General features: G+C 41.9%; 3 protein-coding genes across 5 annotated transcripts in view; 2 read left to right on the forward strand and 1 right to left on the reverse strand.

The window, feature by feature from the left end:
- The window catches only part of RHOQ (ras homolog family member Q), a 39,095-nt gene extending 36,734 nt beyond the window's left edge, over nucleotides 1-2,361 (forward strand). The window contains exons 5-6 of one of the 2 annotated variants that reach the window (XM_074989647.1): nucleotides 118-156; nucleotides 1,293-2,361. In XM_074989647.1, the coding sequence (XP_074845748.1) occupies nucleotides 118-156; nucleotides 1,293-1,328 (75 nt within the window). In that variant the 3' untranslated portion in view covers nucleotides 1,329-2,361. Of the gene's footprint in view, nucleotides 1-117 lie in introns of both variants that reach the window. The other variant, XM_074989646.1, reaches the window with a different exon arrangement.
- Nucleotides 1-11,144, reverse strand: part of PIGF (phosphatidylinositol glycan anchor biosynthesis class F) — a 25,184-nt gene extending 14,040 nt beyond the window's left edge. Inside the window, exons 1-4 of one of the 2 annotated variants that reach the window (XM_074989644.1) lie at nucleotides 11,104-11,144; nucleotides 7,874-8,124; nucleotides 3,661-3,752; nucleotides 2,368-2,484 (exon numbers count right to left, since the gene is read on the reverse strand). In XM_074989644.1, coding sequence (XP_074845745.1) covers nucleotides 2,368-2,484; nucleotides 3,661-3,752; nucleotides 7,874-8,101 — 437 coding nt within the window. In that variant the 5' untranslated portion in view covers nucleotides 8,102-8,124; nucleotides 11,104-11,144. Of the gene's footprint in view, nucleotides 1-2,367; nucleotides 2,485-3,660; nucleotides 3,753-7,873; nucleotides 8,125-10,406; nucleotides 10,521-11,103 lie in introns of those variants that run through there. The other variant, XM_074989643.1, reaches the window with a different exon arrangement.
- Nucleotides 10,612-18,431, forward strand: CRIPT (CXXC repeat containing interactor of PDZ3 domain). Its single transcript, XM_074989648.1, has 5 exons — nucleotides 10,612-10,738; nucleotides 12,091-12,156; nucleotides 13,192-13,246; nucleotides 14,551-14,654; nucleotides 17,165-18,431. Exons 1-5 carry the CDS (start codon nucleotides 10,723-10,725, stop codon nucleotides 17,227-17,229), a joined length of 306 nt encoding a protein of 101 aa, XP_074845749.1. The 5' UTR covers nucleotides 10,612-10,722; the 3' UTR covers nucleotides 17,230-18,431.
- Nucleotides 18,432-18,754: the final 323 nt, after the last annotated feature.

Genomic DNA, 18,754 nt, shown 5'->3' on the forward strand with positions numbered 1-18,754 from the left:
AAATAGTGTCGTAAACATCAGTGGTTTTGTAAGGCTTGAAAAATTCTTTCAGTTAATAAACTTGAAAAAAGTGTTTACAGAGTATGTACTGAAAATGTTTCTTACATATATTTACAGTTGTGGAGTCAAATGAGTCATGCCTACAAGTTCAGCTATGTAAGTGAGCATTTGGTTGTTAATTTATCAAAGTGTCTATTACACATCTGTGGGTGCAAAGAAACAAGAAAAACTTGCTTTTAGCTGTGAGACAACCCATCACAGAGATTCCCTTGAGATAGTCTCCTGATGAGCTGATCACACCACAGAGTCCACCTACCTGTCCTCTGGGGTGCCCCACCACCCTTTCCTGCTAAGTCAGAACCTCTGATCTCCAAAGGAAAGGCACAGAGTTGGGGTCACAGCCCACAGCACAGCAACACAGATACTAAGAGAAACTTGGCTCTGGGAAGTCTCAGTCACAGGGACTTGACACAGTGCCCAGGTGCACAGCCATTATGGGACCAGAGCCTCAGATAAATACATCTTATTCTACACAAGTCTGACACGGAGCAAGCTCATAAATTCACTCCTTTTATCAATGAAAGAGATGCACAGCTGCTCTCCACCCCAAGTAATTATTTACACTGGATTTAATGAGGAACAAAAGTATAAAATCACAATGATAATACCTAGATCAAAGTAAGTTACTAAGCAAAGTAAACAAAACATGCCAAAGAAGCCTAATGCACAAGAGATCTTGTTACAATTTGTAACCTCTCACCCTAGTAAGTGATGGGCTGGATCTGGCTGCAACCATCCTGTGGCCCAGCAGGAGCTTTGGGTAGGATCCTTGCCTGCCACGTTCCTGGGCCCCACTCAAAGTGGCCGGCTGCTTGGGCCATGTGTTCTCTGTGTACAATGCACTTTAGAGGCGTGGGACATTGTGTGCTGCCCCTGCCCAATCTTTCAGCTCCCACTGTCCAAAAAAACATGCCAGACTGCGTCCGCCCACCAGCTCGGCTTGAGCACTCCTGCCCTACAACTGGGCCAAAGCAGCCCCGGACTCAGCAAGCTGCAGGTGGGGATGCTCTAGCCTGGCCAGAGCAGCCCATCTGCAGCAAGGAGCCACTACAGCTGGGCTGGCCTCTCCAGCCACCCTTCCATATGGGGACCAGTGCAGATGGGGTTACTCCAGCATGGCCTGAGCACCCCAACCCTGCAGGGCTTAGCTTAGCTTTATTTTGGCTAAAAACACTCAATATTTTGTATTAAAACTTTCATGTTTAATTTCTGTTTCCCTATCTGATCTTTAGGGTGAAAGGAGAGAATTCTCTAGGCAACTGACCTGAATAGGATGGCTAATGACTACCAAAGCCTATGCTCATTTTATAGGCTAATATTAATTAATACAAAGGGTACCATCACACACACAATATAGTTAATTTTAATCTTCTCTACACTGGTGTAAATCAGAGGTAATGCCACTTATGTCCCTGGTGATTCACAAACAAAAAAAGCAAGTGTAATCGGACTTCCGTCTCATGGATCTATAGTACAATATACACAATAGTATGAAGTCTTTACACACAGATTTCTATTATGTTCGACATTTTTAACTTGGATGTTTTCATCTTCTAAATTATTGGTTATCTGGGAGCTTGTTGGTGGGTTGTGTGTTTTTACATTGTTTACATTCCTCTGTCCTCAATGTAGGGGAATGTAATGACCTACAATATTATACAACAAAGCTGATTTTCATAATTAGTTTAAAATAAAAATGACACCACATAATAACACTTGAGTTTTTCTATAATTAAACAGATTTCTCTGTGAAAATTGGAAAAATTAGTTATCAGCAAAGATAACATGCATCACGTTTCTGATTAAGGTCAATTTTATTTTTCCACAGTTAAGTTATAAATGCTTTGAAAGCAGGTGGTGAAAAGTGTAATTTTAAAGTTGTGTAACTTCAACACTTACCAAGTAAGGAAATATTAGGTGATGTGCAAAATTATCCTGCAGAATTCCATCATGGGTCTCTTCTATAAAGTGATGATCATGGAAATGGTGCCAGGGTTTTGCAATATGGACAGCTGTCCTCTTAGAATCACACTGGTTTAAAGATGTGTGAAACTAGATTTTGAACTCTGCAGGCCAGAAATGAAAAGCTACCTCACCAACTGACGGCATCACACCAACACTGCATCAGGAAACAATGACAACCCTATAATTATGGATGTGGCAAGTTCGATTCTATTAATGACCCTGTATATTAATTCAGGAAGCCTCACCTTACTTCTTTGTAAAAGATTCTAAGATGTGTTGGTTCCTGCAATCATGTCCATTTGTTTTGTTGTAAAAAAGGAGGAAAATGAAAACACAACTTACCCATTTTTACTTAACACCCTTATCCATGCTTGGATATTTGGTCCCAATATACACAAGCAGTGTAAAGTAGTAAACGTAGACAGAAGGACTGCAAATAGAAATGTCTCAAGCACAGACCTATAGCAGAGGAAAATAAAATCAGCTAAAATAGACTCATTGCTCTAAGAGTCTTAATTTTGATTAAAAACTGACAGCTCCATTAGAAAATGTGCACACTTTCTTAAAGCTAATGTACCAAGCCAAGTTTCTTTTCTTCAGCCTCTGGGAATAAAAAGAAAGGACGCAATATCCCCAGACGGCCTCATTAGTCTTTGCCCACGAAAGCTTATGCTCCAAACTATTAGTCTGTAAGGTGCCACAGGACTTCTTGTTGTTTTTGAAGATACAGACTAACATGGCTACCTCTCTGATACTGGTCCCTAGCTTCCGTTTGTCAGACCTGGATCAGCCAGCACTTTAACGGAGTGGGACATTCTGCTGAAGCCTTGAGAGTGTGTGTTCTGGAGAAAAGAGACTTTAACAAATGTCTACAGAGAGAATGTTGGGAACTAACATTCATATTCAAATTCGACATATTAACACATGGTTTGAATAGGGACAGCAATTACTTGATCCATTATAAGGACTCTCTCACATACTTTGATATTTAACCTAACACTTAACTTCCCCATCCCACACCCTGCTCTTTCTGCTCTTCTATCTGATTTGTCAACCTTGATAATTTTTGGACCTCTGTGCTTTATATATAGAGTCTGTTCTGGTAGGGCTGTAGATCTGAAGAAGTGGGTCTGTCCCATGAAAGCTCATCACCTAATAAATTGTGTTGTTAGTCTTTAAAGTGCTACCTGACTGCTTTTTTGTTTTGATGATTACCTGTTCTGCTCACTCCCCCTGGGCACTTGGCACTGATCACTGTCCGAAGACAAGATAGTGGGCTGGGTGGACCTTTGGTCTTACCCAGTACAGCCATTCTTATTTTCAATCCAAAGTGTTTATAACTTTAAGGGCCCAATGTACAAGTTTTCCATGAAGTTTTTTCCCCTTAAATCAGTTTTCCATGGAGACGATAAAACAGAATGAGCATATACTAAAAGTGGTCAGTTATCTGTTTTCAATTACTACTAGTGCCTGCCTCAAAATATAATCAAGCAATGGGTGGGGCTCCAGGTCTATTGAAATTGATGGGGATTTTGCTATGGGCTTCATCTGGCTCAGAATTTAATCCAAAACCTTTACACCAATATTTATAAGGGGCTTAAAAATTTCTAGTGAAAATAGGTTTTCCAGACTTACTCTATAAGTGGTGCTCCATAAAGAACAATAATTCCATGAAACAATATACAGGATATGAAGAAGAACACACAGCACTTTAGAAATTTGGTTACCTTAAAAACAAAATCATGAAAATATCAGGATAATGCTCTCCACAGTCTTCATTTTATCAACAGTACCACACTATGCCTGCTTGGAAACATGCCAAAGAAGTTATTACTACATTGGGCTATGGCTGAAACTAATTTAATGTGCAAGTTTCTGTATGTTTAGCCTTTTAAAACAAAATCAATTTAAAAAATAAAAATCACACTTTGGTTTGAAAATTTTTTATCCACTGTAGTACTATTACAAGTAATAGTTGAAGATAACATGAAAAACTGATCGAACGTTTTGCTTCCTGTGCATCTCTGATAGCATTGTGTGTTGTATGCTGCTTTTCTTGGAATACCTCTTTCACAAAGGACCAAGGCAGATTAAAAAAATAAATATTTTTAAAAGGGAAAATGTGATAGCAATACCACAAACACTGATATTCATTATAATATAAAAACTGAACCTGACTCGTCAACTGCATTTTAAAACTAACTAGGTTTCAAGATAACAGTGCCACTTGTCTGACTTCCTACAACTCCTTAATGTACATAGTCAAAATACATAATTTAGTATGAATTTAGATAGTACACTATAGGAGCACAATTGGTTCCTAACTTTTTGCTCATAGGCGAAAACTCTTAAGGAGGACACTAAATTCCTATTAAAATATGTGTAACGATCTCTGATTGGTTCCAAGTACTTGGAGTGGCAGCAGATGGTGCTGCTTTTGAAAGGTAAGTGAACCTGCGGTTGTGGGGGGTTAAAGGCTGGGAGCAGTTTTGGGACATGAGTGGGAGGGAGGGTTAAAAGATGGTGGTGGGTTGGGTGGTGTGGGGGGGTTGGGTTCAGGCTCCTGCAGGTTGGGTCTGTGAGGCCGGCGGGGTGGGGATTAAGTCTGCGACAGTTTTGGACTGAGGGGCCAGCGTTTTTAGGCTGCAGCGGTTCGGGTGCGCGGGGGATTTACGTTTCGGCAGTTTGGGCGCACAGGGGCTGGTGGGGGGTTTAAGCTGCTGTAGTTCAGGTGCACAAGGGCTGGCAGGGGGTTTAAACTGTGGTGGTTCGGGCATGCGGGGGGTTTAGGTTTTGGCAGTTTGGGTGTGTGGGGGTAAGCCAGGTGTTTAGGTTTCAGCAATTCAGGAATGTGTGGGCTGGCAGGGGGTTTAAGTTACCACAGTTTGTGTGCATGTGGGTCAGCGGGGGAGTTTAGGTTTCAGCACTTTGGGTGCACAGCGGCTGCCGGGGTGTTTAAGTTTCAGCAGTTCAGGTGTGTGGCGCAGTTAGCGGGGGGTTTAGGTTTCAGGAGTTCAGGCATGCAGGGACCAGCAGTGGGTTTAAGTTGCCGCAGTTTGTGTGAGCGGGGGTCGGCAGAGGGGGATTTAAATTGCTGCAGTTTGGGTATGTGGGGCTGACGGGGGGTCAGGCGACGGGGGGTTGGAGCCGTGGGGAGGGGGTAAGTCTTGTATTAGTGGAGGGGGTAGTTCACTCGTCCAGTGAACAAAAGGTCAGTGTGTTTAAGTGAGTACTTGTAAATAAAGTAATCGTTTAATGAGGGCTGAGTGTACATATTACATGTTTTTCTTCTATATTACATGAATTTGCTGAGCAGTTTTGATTAAAGCAGCACCGCCCAAAACTGAGTGGTTCTATCCAAAACAAGTCATAAAGAAAGCTTCCAACATTAGTTAAGTTTGTAAACTCCATGGTTGTGTCTACACTAGCACAGAGCTTCAAAATGGCCATGAAAATGGCCATTTCGAAGATTACTAATGAGGTGCTGAAATGCATATTCAGCACCTCATTAGCATGCCACCAGCTGCACCTCTTTGAAATTGCCGCTTTTCACTGCCGTGCGGCTCGTCTATACAGGGCGAAGTTTTGTTTTAGTATAGACGTATGGCTTATGAGGTTTTTACATTTATACTTCCCTGCCTCCCCCAGCCCTCTCGCAAGTCACAAACTCTATTAAGTGTTGTAATTTGTTTTTGCCCTTATTGTACAATAGAACGGAATTATCTATCAAATACATCAATGTCACAGCATACACTACATGTGTGAAACTACAGCTTGTAAAATATTTGGCTTGTCAAGATACTTATCAAGCTCTTAAAAACAGCGATCTAACTTAGGGCTGTGAAAAGTGGGAGATGGGCCTCCTTGGCGGAGGGTGAAATGTCCTCAAGGAGGCACAGCACAGTCAGCTGCTGGGTCTCTGGCTCATCCATTTCATGAAAAATGTTTAAATAGGTTACTATTTTATGTATGTGTATTCACATTTATATACCAATTAATAAAGTTTTATATTTGACACACTTATTTTTGTACACACGTTAAAAGGAGGGGTTTTTTTCATATGAACATTAACTGAAATTTCCATGTGTTTAAATTACATTAGACAGATGGGGGGGCTGCTAACTGCAGGGATGAAAAGTGGGGCCAGGTGTAAAATGTTTGCTCACCCCGGTCTAACCCCTCAGCTCAGCAACTTGGGCACAGATAGAAAGTTGGCGTCAAGCTGCCTTTGTGCTTTCCCAGTCTGGGCTTGCTGGGTATTGGTCCAAACTCCCATGCTAGAATTTCTTGGGGTTCACATTCCCAATACCCCACTGGAAAAATGTAGTAGTATAGGCTGCGTCTACAATAGAAGCATCTGCCAACAGAAGTTACTGTCAACAGAGAAATCTCAACAGTACCCGTTGACAAGATTGCTGCTACTCACAACTTGCTCTGTCGACAGAGAACTGCCAGACTGCACTGCTCTCTGGTGACAGAAAGCAGAATGGCAGTTCTGCAAAAGGGGCTGCCCACAACCCGGAAGCCATCTGTCCACAGATGTGTCTACACTGCACTTCTGTCAACTGAGTGTTATTCCTCAAATTTGAGGGATAACAATGTTGAGGCAAATACAGAGTTCTGTCGAGGCTATTGACAGAAGGCTTTATATATGTAGACGCTCCCTGAGTTATGTCAATAGAAGGCCCCTTCTCTTGACAAAACTCTCTACTGTAGACACAGCCATAGTGTCTTCCATAAAACTGCACTGACTGTGAGGAGTTGGCTTCATTGTTCAAGTAACCTTATTTATCCTTTCCAATCCTTTCCCAAATAATTTTTCTATGCTCTACCTTCATTTAAATTTCCATAGATTTACTATTTTTCTTTGTCATATTATTAACACCTATTAACTGCAGAGGAGACCAAACCTCTGAACATAATGATGTCTTAGGCCCTGATTCTGCAGTGATCTTTGTGCATGTAGACCTCTGCATTCAGAGTCCCACTGACTTCTGCAAGCATGGAGCTTACTGAAGCAGTGGTGGGCAATCTGCAGCCTGCATGCAGCCATTAGGGTTCTATGTGTGGCCCACAAGACATTTTGTTCAACATTGCCCATGAGCAGGTCTGCCAGATTCTGCTGGTTTCCATCTGCATAGTTCTGGTTTGTTTGTTTTTTTCTACCAGTATTACTAAAGCAGCACACCTGTAAAGCCAGGGCACCTGAAATGAGGGGCATGGTGAATGCACACAACACTGACTATGAGGACTGTACACTCCCTCCACATCCAAAGCACTGCTGCGGTTCAGTGGCACACCCCACAAATTCTAGCCACATAAATGCCATTAGTAAAACTAATCTATTTTGGGAGACCATCTTGGTTAGGATAATCTAGCAGTCTACTGAAATGGAGGACTACTCATGTGGTCAACTCACCAGCCTAGTTTTAGAGGATCACAGTCTTAAGTTATAAACCACCAGTTCTTGAAGAGAGACTAAAACAGCCAGCACCCCTGAGTTTGCTGGAAGTGTCAGAGGTCAAAAGAGTTCAGTGAGAGTGGAGTTGGCAGCACCAGGACTCTTAGATCCTTTCCCTGGCTCTGGAGAAGAATGGGATCTAGTAATAGAACACAGTAATGCTCCCCTTTGAAAATTTCAGTGGGGGAGAAAGTTGAACATTGAGGAAAATATTGGAAAACTCATTTCAAGAGGTAACACATACTCACTTCATTCATTCAAAAGAAGCTATTTGACAACCAAGCATTCAATTGTATTTTGTCCTTTTACTTTCCTTTGTGACTCCTTCAGGAAAAAGATAATCAAACCTCCCTCAAAGCTACTAGCATTACCTATATAAAGCCTTACCTTGTGAGTAAATGAAATTCTCTTAGACGATGGATTTGGTTTAAGTATTATATACAAGACTGTATTTACAGCAGTCACACAGACAGAACAGATGCACAACCAGGTAAGGTGTGTTCCCAAAACTGAGAAGTTCTCCAGGAAGAGAGGTGGAATAACAGTGGTTAGGATAATCGAAAATACACAGATGTAATGGGCAAACAGCAATCTCTTTATTTCTGTATCTTTCATGGTGTTTTATCTTCAATATCCACCTACAATAAAGCAAATGTCATTCTTGTAGTTAAATACTGAAAAATTTAAGAGGGAGAAAAAATATTTATCTTAGCTGGAAAAGATAAACTAAGTGCTGCTCTAAAACAGAAAATTCAGTTTAGGGGCAAACATGATGTTTCATTTAAAAAAAATTTCAAAATTAAAAAAGTTAGCAATGAAACACATTAAAATTGTTGCCCAATGCTTGAAAAGGTGGCCGAACTGAACTCTCACACAGATCAGATGATGCTGATTAACTTCATCCTGAAAGGACTAATGGGAACATTTTGATGACTTTATATACAACATTCCCATGAAGCTTTTTCACTTCTAGCATTGTGATATACTTGTTCCTATGGTTGAATAAAGAGAAAATACATATACAGTGAACAAAAGCACACATGAAGGAAACCAAAGTAAACGGAGACCAAAAAAAACTGAAAATCATTTTTTTTTTTACAAATGTTTGCTTTCATAATTCATAACACTGAAATTATATATAATGTCTAAATTGACGGAAGCCATTTAAAAATCAGGCACAATTTTCACCCTCAATTATACATTGTTATTCAAGAAATTTGTAAGTGTTTGGGAAGGACCGCATTTAAATAACTAAGTTTTAACCCTCACTACATATAGGCAAAAAGTAATTCAAAAAGCTAGCTCTTCAGCCCACAGTCCCATGATCTCAGACACATGTGGAATCCTGATTTTGTTGGCTAAGACAAATCAATTACGAAGTCTTGTAAGATATACTAGGAAGGGTTCCTGCTGAATGCTGCAACTTGCCATTAGCAATAGTTTGTGACAATACTTTGTGCCAAAACATCCAATTCACAGGCCACACTGAATCCCCAAACAATGGCAGTCTGCATCACAGGCTTTGTGCCATCAGCAAGGTTGAAAATAAGCCAGTGTACCACTCTGATCAGTTACAGCTGCAGAAAGAGGCAGTCTGTTCCCAGGTCTTCTGCAGGCTGCTGCCTGAAGCAGCAGGCAGCCTGGTTAGGTGCAAGGGGCTGGTTGGGCGTACAACATCCACTGGTCAAGGACTGCCCCAGTACTGGGGGGACAGTTAGGGAGGGCGAGGGGCTGAAGGCCCCCCCCCCGATTCATATGGGATGCTGCTTGCTATTCCCTTTCCCTTCATGGGAAGTGCACAGTTTGCTGCATTCCTCTCCCACCATCTGGACAGAAAGTTGCAGGAGGCAAGAGAGTTGTTCACTTTCCCCTCGCTTACTGACAGGGACAGGAAAAGAAAAGCAAGCAGCCTTGATACAAATCTGTGGGGTGGAGAGAACTTCATCACTCTCCTGCCCTTTTTGCAACTTCCCCCACTCACATCTCCTGAGCTGAGCTCCCCAACACCTTGACTGAGCTCCTGAACTGAGCTCCCCAACACCCCTTGATTGAGGGGTGCCTCAATCCCCTTTTTGGAGACTCCGCACAATTTCTACCCCACACTTAAATTTATTATAGACATTGTTGTATCACCTTCAACAAACTTCCTGCCCAGGAGGGGAGGGGGTTTGCACTATGACAGTACCTGTCAGAAATGTAAGTTACTTTCAACACCAGTCATCTGGCAATTTGCAGAGGGGAAAAACAGGATAATCTGTCTTAGCCTATGGGCAAAATGCCTCAGACTGCAGGTAACCAAGAGTCACTGACAAAAGCTCGTTAGCTGCGTGGAGCCCAAGCTTCCCAGCCCGGGGCTCATGGGAACTACGAGGTAAATACTGATTCATGCCACCCTTAAGACCTGTGATATATAAGCAATGTACTTGCAGAGTGACTAAAGGAAGATGGCTGAAGGCGGTTGTGTGCGAGGCCTGACTGCTTATTTGGGAAATGCACTGAAGTAACACAAGGCAGGGGGACCAGCCAAGTACGAGCTACTGGGGGCCAGTAGCTTGTCGTGGGCCAACTTCACAGCTGGAGAGGGGACACCCAAGAAGAGGAGGAGGAGACGACAGTCTCTAGTGGAGGAGTGGCAATGAAGCCTGGGCAGTCTGCAGGGGAGGGGGCAACAGGAGAAGCGGGGGGGCTGGAGTGGGGCAGGAGAGCCTGGGGGAGGAGGTGGTAGGGGCAGTAGGAGGACTTGGGAGGGAGCAGCCTGCCGGGAGGTGGCAGTAAGGGGGCGGGGCAGCAGCCTGCCATTGACAGGCCAGTGGAAGGTGGGAAGGGGCAGCAGCCTGTCACCGACGGGGCAGTGGGGGGGGGGAGTGGGGGCAGCAGCCTGCCGGGAGGGGCGAAAGAGGCGAGGCCGTTTTCTCCTCACCCGAGTCTCCCCCGAGGCAGTAGGTGAGGCTAGGCCGAACGCCAGGTCCGAGGTCCCAGCGCTCACGGACCCCTTCACTCTCGTCCCTAATGCCGCGCGCTTCGCTCAGTGCCGGGTAAAGAAGGGATACAATTGACAGACAGTGCGGACCACTCAGGCTGTCCGGGAAGTGACTTCAGAAGCCCAATAGGCTGCCCCGGGAGGCGGGACGAGCACCGGGTCCGGAAGAGGAAGTGGGTAGCCGGAAGTGGCGGTTTGTTTTTGTGGTGACAGCTGTTGGCTTTCTGCGGCTACTCGGGACCGGTTCCGGCTCGACATGGTCTGCGAGAAGTGTGAGTCCTCGGGTGCCGGGCCCTGGGGTGCCTCTGCCTGGGCCTGCTCTAGGCGCATCGGGGCACAGCGTCTGAGCCACGAGACTGTCTTGTCTCCCCCGCCCCCCCGGGAGAAGGGCGCACCTCGCGGGGGCAGGGAGCGGTGGCCCCTCTGCCCCTGCCCGCTGAGCAAGGGCTCCGGCCGGAGCCAGTGTTCCCTCTCGTTGTGTTGTCCTCGTGTGGAGCTCGGAGCTCCTGTGCCAGATAACCCGAGTGTTGGTGCACGTGACGAAATTAAGGCCGGGGGAGCGCGGGTGCGGGGTCGGGCCAAGAATTAGGGTGTGGGAAGGGGCTCAGGGCAGGCGGTTGGGACGCGGGGTTCTTACCTAGGGCAGCGGCCATTTGGTGATGGAAAGGAAAAGGTGGATCTGCATGGCCCATGTTACCCCATGCTCACCTGCAATCATTGCCCGCCCCCCACACGCGCCCGTAGCTCCCACGGGTTGTGGTTGGATCAGTGGGAGCTGTGGAGGTGGTGTTACAACGTGCTCCAGCCCACGCTGGGGGAGAGAGAATGGCAGCGTACGGAACTGCCTCCTCTCTCCGCCACCAGGAAAGTCTGGCCCACAACATGGGCATTGTGAGCTGGAGCTCAGGGATGTGAACTAAGAGGGTCTCCCTTTACTCTGGGGCCCTGGTCTGCAGCTCCTAAAGACCTGTTCTTAATTAGTCTTGCTGCTTTGGGTGCAGAGGAGAACTTCTGCTCCATGCTGACCCTGCTGCAGCCAGAGAGATGAGTTTCTCACACAACTGTGGCAGTTCTCTGCTGGGATTGAAGGAGAGCATCTTTCCTCTGGATGAGGCAGTTCTGCATTGGGCTTATTAGCTTGGCCTCTCAGCGTAGAGGGAATTCTGCTGGGGGGAGGAGGGGAATGGTCCATGTCTCTGTTTTAGGGCTGGGCCTCTTGCTCACACACACACACTCATCCTTCCACTTCCCCAGCTGGCAGGTGGTGACCAAGATGGGCACAGCTGTTGGAGGAACTGCCCAGACTTGTGTGAGGCAGCGGTCAATGTTTGTACCATAGCTGGGAGGTGGCAGTAAGGGGGAGGGGGAGCAACCTGCCAGCAAGGGGGCAGTGGGAAGGCACTGTCCTAGCTTTTGTCTGATCTGTGTCATTGCTTCTGTCAGTGAGCTGTCATTTTTCATGAGGGGCTCTATAGAGGCCAAGCAGAGCCTGGTTTCTAATAGGGAACTTACTGACAACAGACTCCAGAAATATACACTTAACATAGTAATCAGCAACATTTGCTTGGAGACCTTAATGAAAATTAAGTCTGTTTTTTTCTCACTGCTGTTTGTTCTGTTATAGGTGAGAAGAAACTTGGCACTGTGATTACACCTGACACATGGAAGGATGGAGCAAGAAATACTACAGGTATTGCATTCAAAGAGTAACTTAATTAAGGAAGCTACACACAGAGATGTCAGTAGATAAGCAGGTGTCCCATTTCTGTCCTTCAGTCATATTCTTTCACATGATAATTTATGCCATTGGGAATGTAATTACTTTGACCTTTCTGTAGTGCAGTTTGTGTTTCTACTATAGCAGAATACCAAATATGTGACCTAATGGTCTCACTTCTTAATCCTTGGGTTAATCTGTTTTAATTATTTCCAGCCTTTATTTGCTTTAGTCCACTCACCCTCAACATTTTACTTTACATCCACTATCAGGCTAATAGTCCTGGTCAGAATTTCATTTGGTTATTCTTGGATATTTATAATTATTAGAGGTGTTTTATTTTATATTGTATTCTTACATTTTTAGCAAATAAGTGGAACCTTATCACCAAATTGACAAAGAGTAGATTAAAAATAGAGTATTGGAGTGCAATTATATATGGCAGCTTATCCTTTTGGAGGAGGAGAGAGAGAAAAGGGCTTTCTGATGTTTAAGGCTCAGAACTGAAGTCAGAAAAATTTCGGTTCAATTTCCTGCTCCGCAACAAAGTTTCTGTATAATATAGGACAAGGCACCAGTTGTGCGGTGAGTTCTGTGCAGTGCAGTGGTCCACCCACCTACAGCTGTACAGGCAATTCTTTGAATCCAATGGGTAAAGGAGCCATACTTTTTCCATTTTTTCCTCCCTTCACCAATATGTGTGTCAAATTAACTGTAAATGGAAATGAGAATTCATAGACTGAGACCAAATTATAGTTTGTTGAGATTCTGTGATGGAAGTTTCTGTAAATGTACAAAATATTGAATATGCATTCTCTAACAGTTAAGTTTTCATGTTCTATTGGCCTTTTATGATGTTCCTGGATCTTGGTTTGAGTGAACTTTTTCCCCTTATTTGATCAGGCCTGACATGGGCATATAGGTTTGTCTTTTGTGTTTAATTTGTTAAATAAGCTTTTTACAAATGACTTTGACATTAGTACACTGACGTGTCTTTCCTCCATAAAGAAAGTGGTGGACGAAAACTAAATGAAAATAAGGCACTGACTTCAAAGAAGGCAAGGTAAATATTGCAATTTTAACTTTATTCAGTTAAAAATAAATGTCTTGTAAAGTTTGTACTCGGGCCAAAACTTGTTTTACATCTTTCCGAATAATTTTTAAAATGGATATACAACTCTAGTTCTGTTTGTCTGATGGAATTCAAGTTAGCTGAGGCAAGGACCCTGCAAAGTTATGATGCTATAAGTATTTGTAAACAAATCTATGCATGTTCAGACTCACCTTTTATTTCTCATTACTAGAGAAAACACAACAGTACAAGGCTATGGTTACACTATAGCTCTCTGTCAACAGAAGGCACTGTCAGAGGAGTTTTCCCAACAAAACTTCTGTTGACAGATACAGCCACACACAAAAGCCAGTCAGGAGAGCAATCAGCTGTCAACAAAGCAGCCAGACTGCCCATCTGCTCTCTCAACAAAACAGGCACCTGGATAGGGCTGATTTTTGTTGTGGATGCCCTGTCTGTCGAGAGATGGCCTCCCCAGAATGGCCATGCAGCTTTTTTATAGACAGAATCTGTTGACATCAGCATTATGCCTCAAAGCTTTGAGGCAGAACACTGCCACCAAAAGTGCTGTGTTTTGTCCAGATACTGTTGACAAATCCCATTTTGTGTGTGCATGCTCCATGAGTTTTGTTAACAAAACTGGGGTTTTGCTGGCAAAACTTGCTAGTGTAACTGTAGCTCAACTGTTGAAACTTTGCAATGATTCAGTCTTCCCTACACTCTTATGTATCAGCATAATTTTACACTAATGTTTGATTTTTTTTTTTTTTTTTAAAGATTTGGAGAGGAAGGATTGGGTATTGTTTAGGTTGGGATGGAGAGGAATATGGGCTCTATTATTGCCTCTGACAAGCCTTCCTGTGAGACCAGGAGTCACTGAGAAAACTTTTGAGTGCCTGTTCATCCACTTGTAAATAAGTGTGATAGTTACTGATGTCACAGGAGCATTGAGGATCAGTTCACCTTTTGCAGAGTGCTTAGTGATCATAAAGAGAAAGATATGGAAGTATAAAATATTCCATCATCAATAGTTTTCAAATAAAGACTTAAAAAGAAAGATCAGTTTTGGGTATGCAGAGGGCTATATTATTAACTTCCATATGCCACATCTAGCCTTAGGACTTTCTGACTCTCTCCTAGACTGTAGTCTTTCTCTACGTTGTCCATAGTCACGCTACATTCAGTGATTTTTTTTTTTTTGGCGTTATCATGATGAAGCAAATAGGGGAAAAGTACTGCTAAGGGCTTTTACATAAACATCTAATGTGTGGAATATCTTATTTTTTCCATCTGAGATTTGATCCTTACGGGAAGAACAAATTTGCAATATGCCGGATTTGTAAGAGCTCTGTTCATCAGCCAGGGTCTCACTACTGCCAGGGATGTGCATATAAAAAAGGTGAGATTTACATAGCATAACTTTTCCTTCCCCATCCAGTTTGAATTTAGTGCACAAATGGAACTCCACCTGGTTTCTTTTAGGCATCAAAAATAGCAGAGCTGAAGAATAATTCAAACTTACCTTCTTAGGTCAATGGAAATTTGTTACTGAAGTTAGGGATCGCTGCTGCTGAACTTTCTTAATATAAAATCACATAATGTGTGAAATTCAATTATAGATTCATAGATTAAGGCCAAGCAGGGACTATTCCAATCATCTAGATTAACACCTTGTGTGTTACAGGCCAGAAACGTCCAACCCAGAATGCTTAGAGCATATGTGCAGTCTTAATTTCAAATTTATCAGTGATGGTGAATCCACCATGAGCATGGTTAAAGTGTACCAATTTCTAGTCTGAATTTGTCCTGTTTCAATTTCCAATCATTTGCTCTTGTCACACCTTTGCTGCAGTTTTCCCACATAGTCTCAAATATTACTCAAATAATCTCACTCCAAAATAAGATATCTTTAAGTGCCTGTATCGTATGAGGATTCTGCTTATGGCTATATAGCAAAAAAAGGAAGAGAGGAGAACCCAGTTTGTGAGAGAATTTAAGTGATGGTGGTTCTTGAAGAGTGCATATGTCAATGGTGGTTTCTGTGGCTGATTGACATCCCATGATCCCCAGTTGGAATTTGTGGCAATCTAATGGAGCAAGCATATATCACTGCCAGTAGAAGGATAATACAAATTTTACTGAAGAGACTTTCTGGCCCAGTTATACAAGTACATGGTCCATTGTAAATCCAGCTTGCAGTAAGTTGAAACTGAGAAGTAAAAGTTAAAGATCAAAGCAGCAGCACAAAGAAGCAAGCTATTACAATGCAGCCAATATGTCTGTATAGAAGTGTTTCTATACCATTAAGCTGGGTACACAGAGGAGTGAGCTGATACTCCATTTCTGCTTGTAAAATTTCCTAGCTGTTATTAGTTTACAGCAGACCTTTAATTGTACTTAGGACTGTTAATCACAATTAATGCAAGCAGTTAACACACACAAAAAAAATTAAATAGATTAAAAATATGCTCAGTTTTAATCACGGGTAAGCAGTAAGAGCAGTTAAGTTTACAATAAATATTTTTGGATATTTTCAACATTTTCAAATATGTTGACTTCAGTTATAACACAAAAAACAGTGCACAGTGCTCTATTATTTATTACAACTATTTGCAAAAAAGAGACAATGGTATTTTTCAGTTCACCTTATACAAGTACTCTAGTGCAATCTTTTTATTGTGAAAGTTCAACTTACAAATGTAGGCTCTTTTTTACATAACTTCACAAAAAACATATCAGTATAAAACTTTAGACTTACAAATCCATTCAGTCCTAGTTGTTCAGCTAATCACTAAGACAAACAAATCTAATTACATATTTGGGAGTTAACACTCTGCTTCTTACTTACAATGTCATCTGAAAGTGAGAACAGGTGTTTGCATGGTATTTTTGAAGCCAGCATTTCAAGGTATTTATATGCCAGGTATGCTAAACATTGATACGATCCTTAATGCTTTGACTTGTATGCACTACAATATTTGGATGAGGTGAACTGAAAAATACTATTTTTACAGTGCAAATATTTGTAATAAAAATGTGAAATGAGCACTGTACATTTTATATTTAGTTAAATCAGTATATTTGAACATGTAAAGAAACAAAAATATTCACAAATTTAAATTTTACAGTGCAATTAAAACTGTAATTAATCACAACTGTTTAAATCTTGCAATTCATTTTAATCCTTTGACATCCTTAATTAGTTACTTATGTTGATGTTTTAAATGTTAATGATTTACACGTGGTGTAGATGTATCATTGAGATACACTGCTTTAGCAGCCATAGGCTGTGTCTACACTAGCCAAAAACCTCGAAATGGCCATGCAAATGGCCATTTCGAAGTTTACTAATGAAGCGCTGAAATACATATTCAGCGCCTCATTAGCATGCGGGCGGCGATGGCACTTCGAACTTGATGCGGCTCGCCCCGACAGGGCTCCTTTTCGAAAGGACCCCGCCTACTTCGAAGTGCCCTTATTCCTGTGAGCAGATGGGAATAAGGGGACTTCGACGTAGGCGGGGTCCTTTCGAAAAGCAGCCCCGGTGGGACGAGCCACGCAGCAGCGAGGTGCGTCAATTTCGAAGTGCCGCGGCCTCCCGCATGCTAATGAGGCGCTGAATATGTATTTCAGCGCTTCATTAATAAACTTCGAAATGGCCATTTTGAAGTTTGGGGCTAGTGTAGACATGGCCATACTGTCACTACTGTATGATTTGCCATTTCTTATAAAAATCAAGAGTACACAAACTTGAGAATAAAAACTCATACTACTCATCTGTTAGTGTTTCCTGTTAGACATCATTTATGTAAGAGACGCTTTGTATAAAGACTTACAGCTATGAAAATAATTGAAAAGAAATTTACCCCAAAAACTCTTAATAATACTTCATCTCATTCTTTATTTTAGGTATCTGCTCAATGTGTGGGAAAAAAGTCCTGGATACCAAGAACTACAAACAAACATCTGTCTAATTATGTTGAGTGAGAATTGTATGGACTTGTTTCTGAAAATCTTTGTACAGATTGCCTTCTTATGTAAAGTAAGTTAGGAATATTATTAGAGAATAATGAGTCTGAATTAAAAACTGAGACTTATTTGACTGGAAGTCTAAGGAGTCTGACTTTTAGTAGCACTAAACTTACTGGTGTTTGAAAATAATGGTTTTACAGACATTGATATAGTACTGAATTGCAAGGAGATATCTACTTAGTGTGCAGACCAAACCTACCACCATCATAGCTCAGATTCTCAGACTTTGTATTCCTGCTATTCCACTGTTAGGTTTTGACTTGACAACTTACAAAATGGTTTAAACATTTTGTAGATGCTTAAAATATGAGATCATGTCAACTTATTAAAGTTCCTGTTCTGTTTTCATTTATTTTACTTTCTGATAATTTTGTGTATTTTTAACTTTCAAAGATCAAAATTCAATGGTTACATTGTTGTCCTGCAGTGAGGAAAGTTACTCTGTAGTGAAAACAACATTTTACTCTTGTTGAGATCTCATTGGTTTCCTAATTAGAGCAATGTTGATCAAATTACAGCAAATTATTTGAATACTAAATTTAAAAAAGTTACTATTAAATTAAACGGCTAATTTACTTCAATTAATATGTTACCTTTGCAGCAGAAGATAGATGCTTTAGAAATACCAAGTCTCCTCTTTGAGATTAGTTATTACACCTATTTTGCACAGAAATGTCTACTTGTTCAAGACAATAAAACAAATTAATTCTAGTCCTATTATAGTTGGAGTCTGGTCTTATACAGCTGTTTTGGAACTAAGGTTCTTGAGTGCTGTGCTAGTTCTATTGAAGCATTTACACCATGAGGAGTAACCTTTACCAAATGAGTAGGAGGGACTGAAGCTGTGTATCCACTCTCCTGGGAAAGATGGTGCTTATCTGAGAGCAAATCTAGAAGAGGTGATGTTTGTAAAGGTGAGCTTACAGGTCTGAACTGTAGCTGGTTCTATTCATTATAATGTTATTACTGTCTTACCATTAATTACCATTGTATGCAAGAAATATCAGTAAAAGAACTACAAATATCCTGACCTAAGGGCCTATTAACTATTTGTAGCAGCCTAAATCAGAAGACTGCTATTCCAATGCTACCAGGACTTAAGGGGTTTTAAGTCTTTAGAACTCTCCTTACAGCTCTCACTGAAGGATCACTTAAGCACTTGAAAACACCTACAGATGGATTTGGTTTTGTTTCCTTATTAAAAAGTACATATTTTAAACCTGTATTTTTCCTAAGGGTCTGCGTAGGGGTTCCCCTTCAGTTCCTGGAAATCCTGGGTGGTAAGTGCTCCTTGTGAATTAAACAGTGCACACAAATCACCTGGGTACCTCCACCAAGTAGCTTCATTGTTGTTTATGTTCTAAGTACATTGCAGTAGTTATAGGGAGCCCTTTTCTTGCTCCCTGGTTCAGCCTTTTATACTGTTTGCTTTCTTCTCAGTGCTATCCAGCTGGTGAGTTAATTGCC

The sequence above is a fragment of the Carettochelys insculpta genome, chromosome 3, assembly GCF_033958435.1.
Source record: "Carettochelys insculpta isolate YL-2023 chromosome 3, ASM3395843v1, whole genome shotgun sequence".
Lineage (NCBI taxonomy): Eukaryota > Metazoa > Chordata > Testudines > Carettochelyidae > Carettochelys > Carettochelys insculpta.

Excerpts from the sequence above, each read along its gene's own strand:
- CRIPT (XM_074989648.1), top strand. Across the intron at positions 13,247-14,550 it reads CTGACTTCAAAGAAGGCAAG|ATTTGATCCTTACGGGAAGA; the intron begins GTAAATATTGCA and ends TTTCCATCTGAG. Across the intron at positions 14,655-17,164 it reads GGGATGTGCATATAAAAAAG|GTATCTGCTCAATGTGTGGG; the intron begins GTGAGATTTACA and ends TCTTTATTTTAG.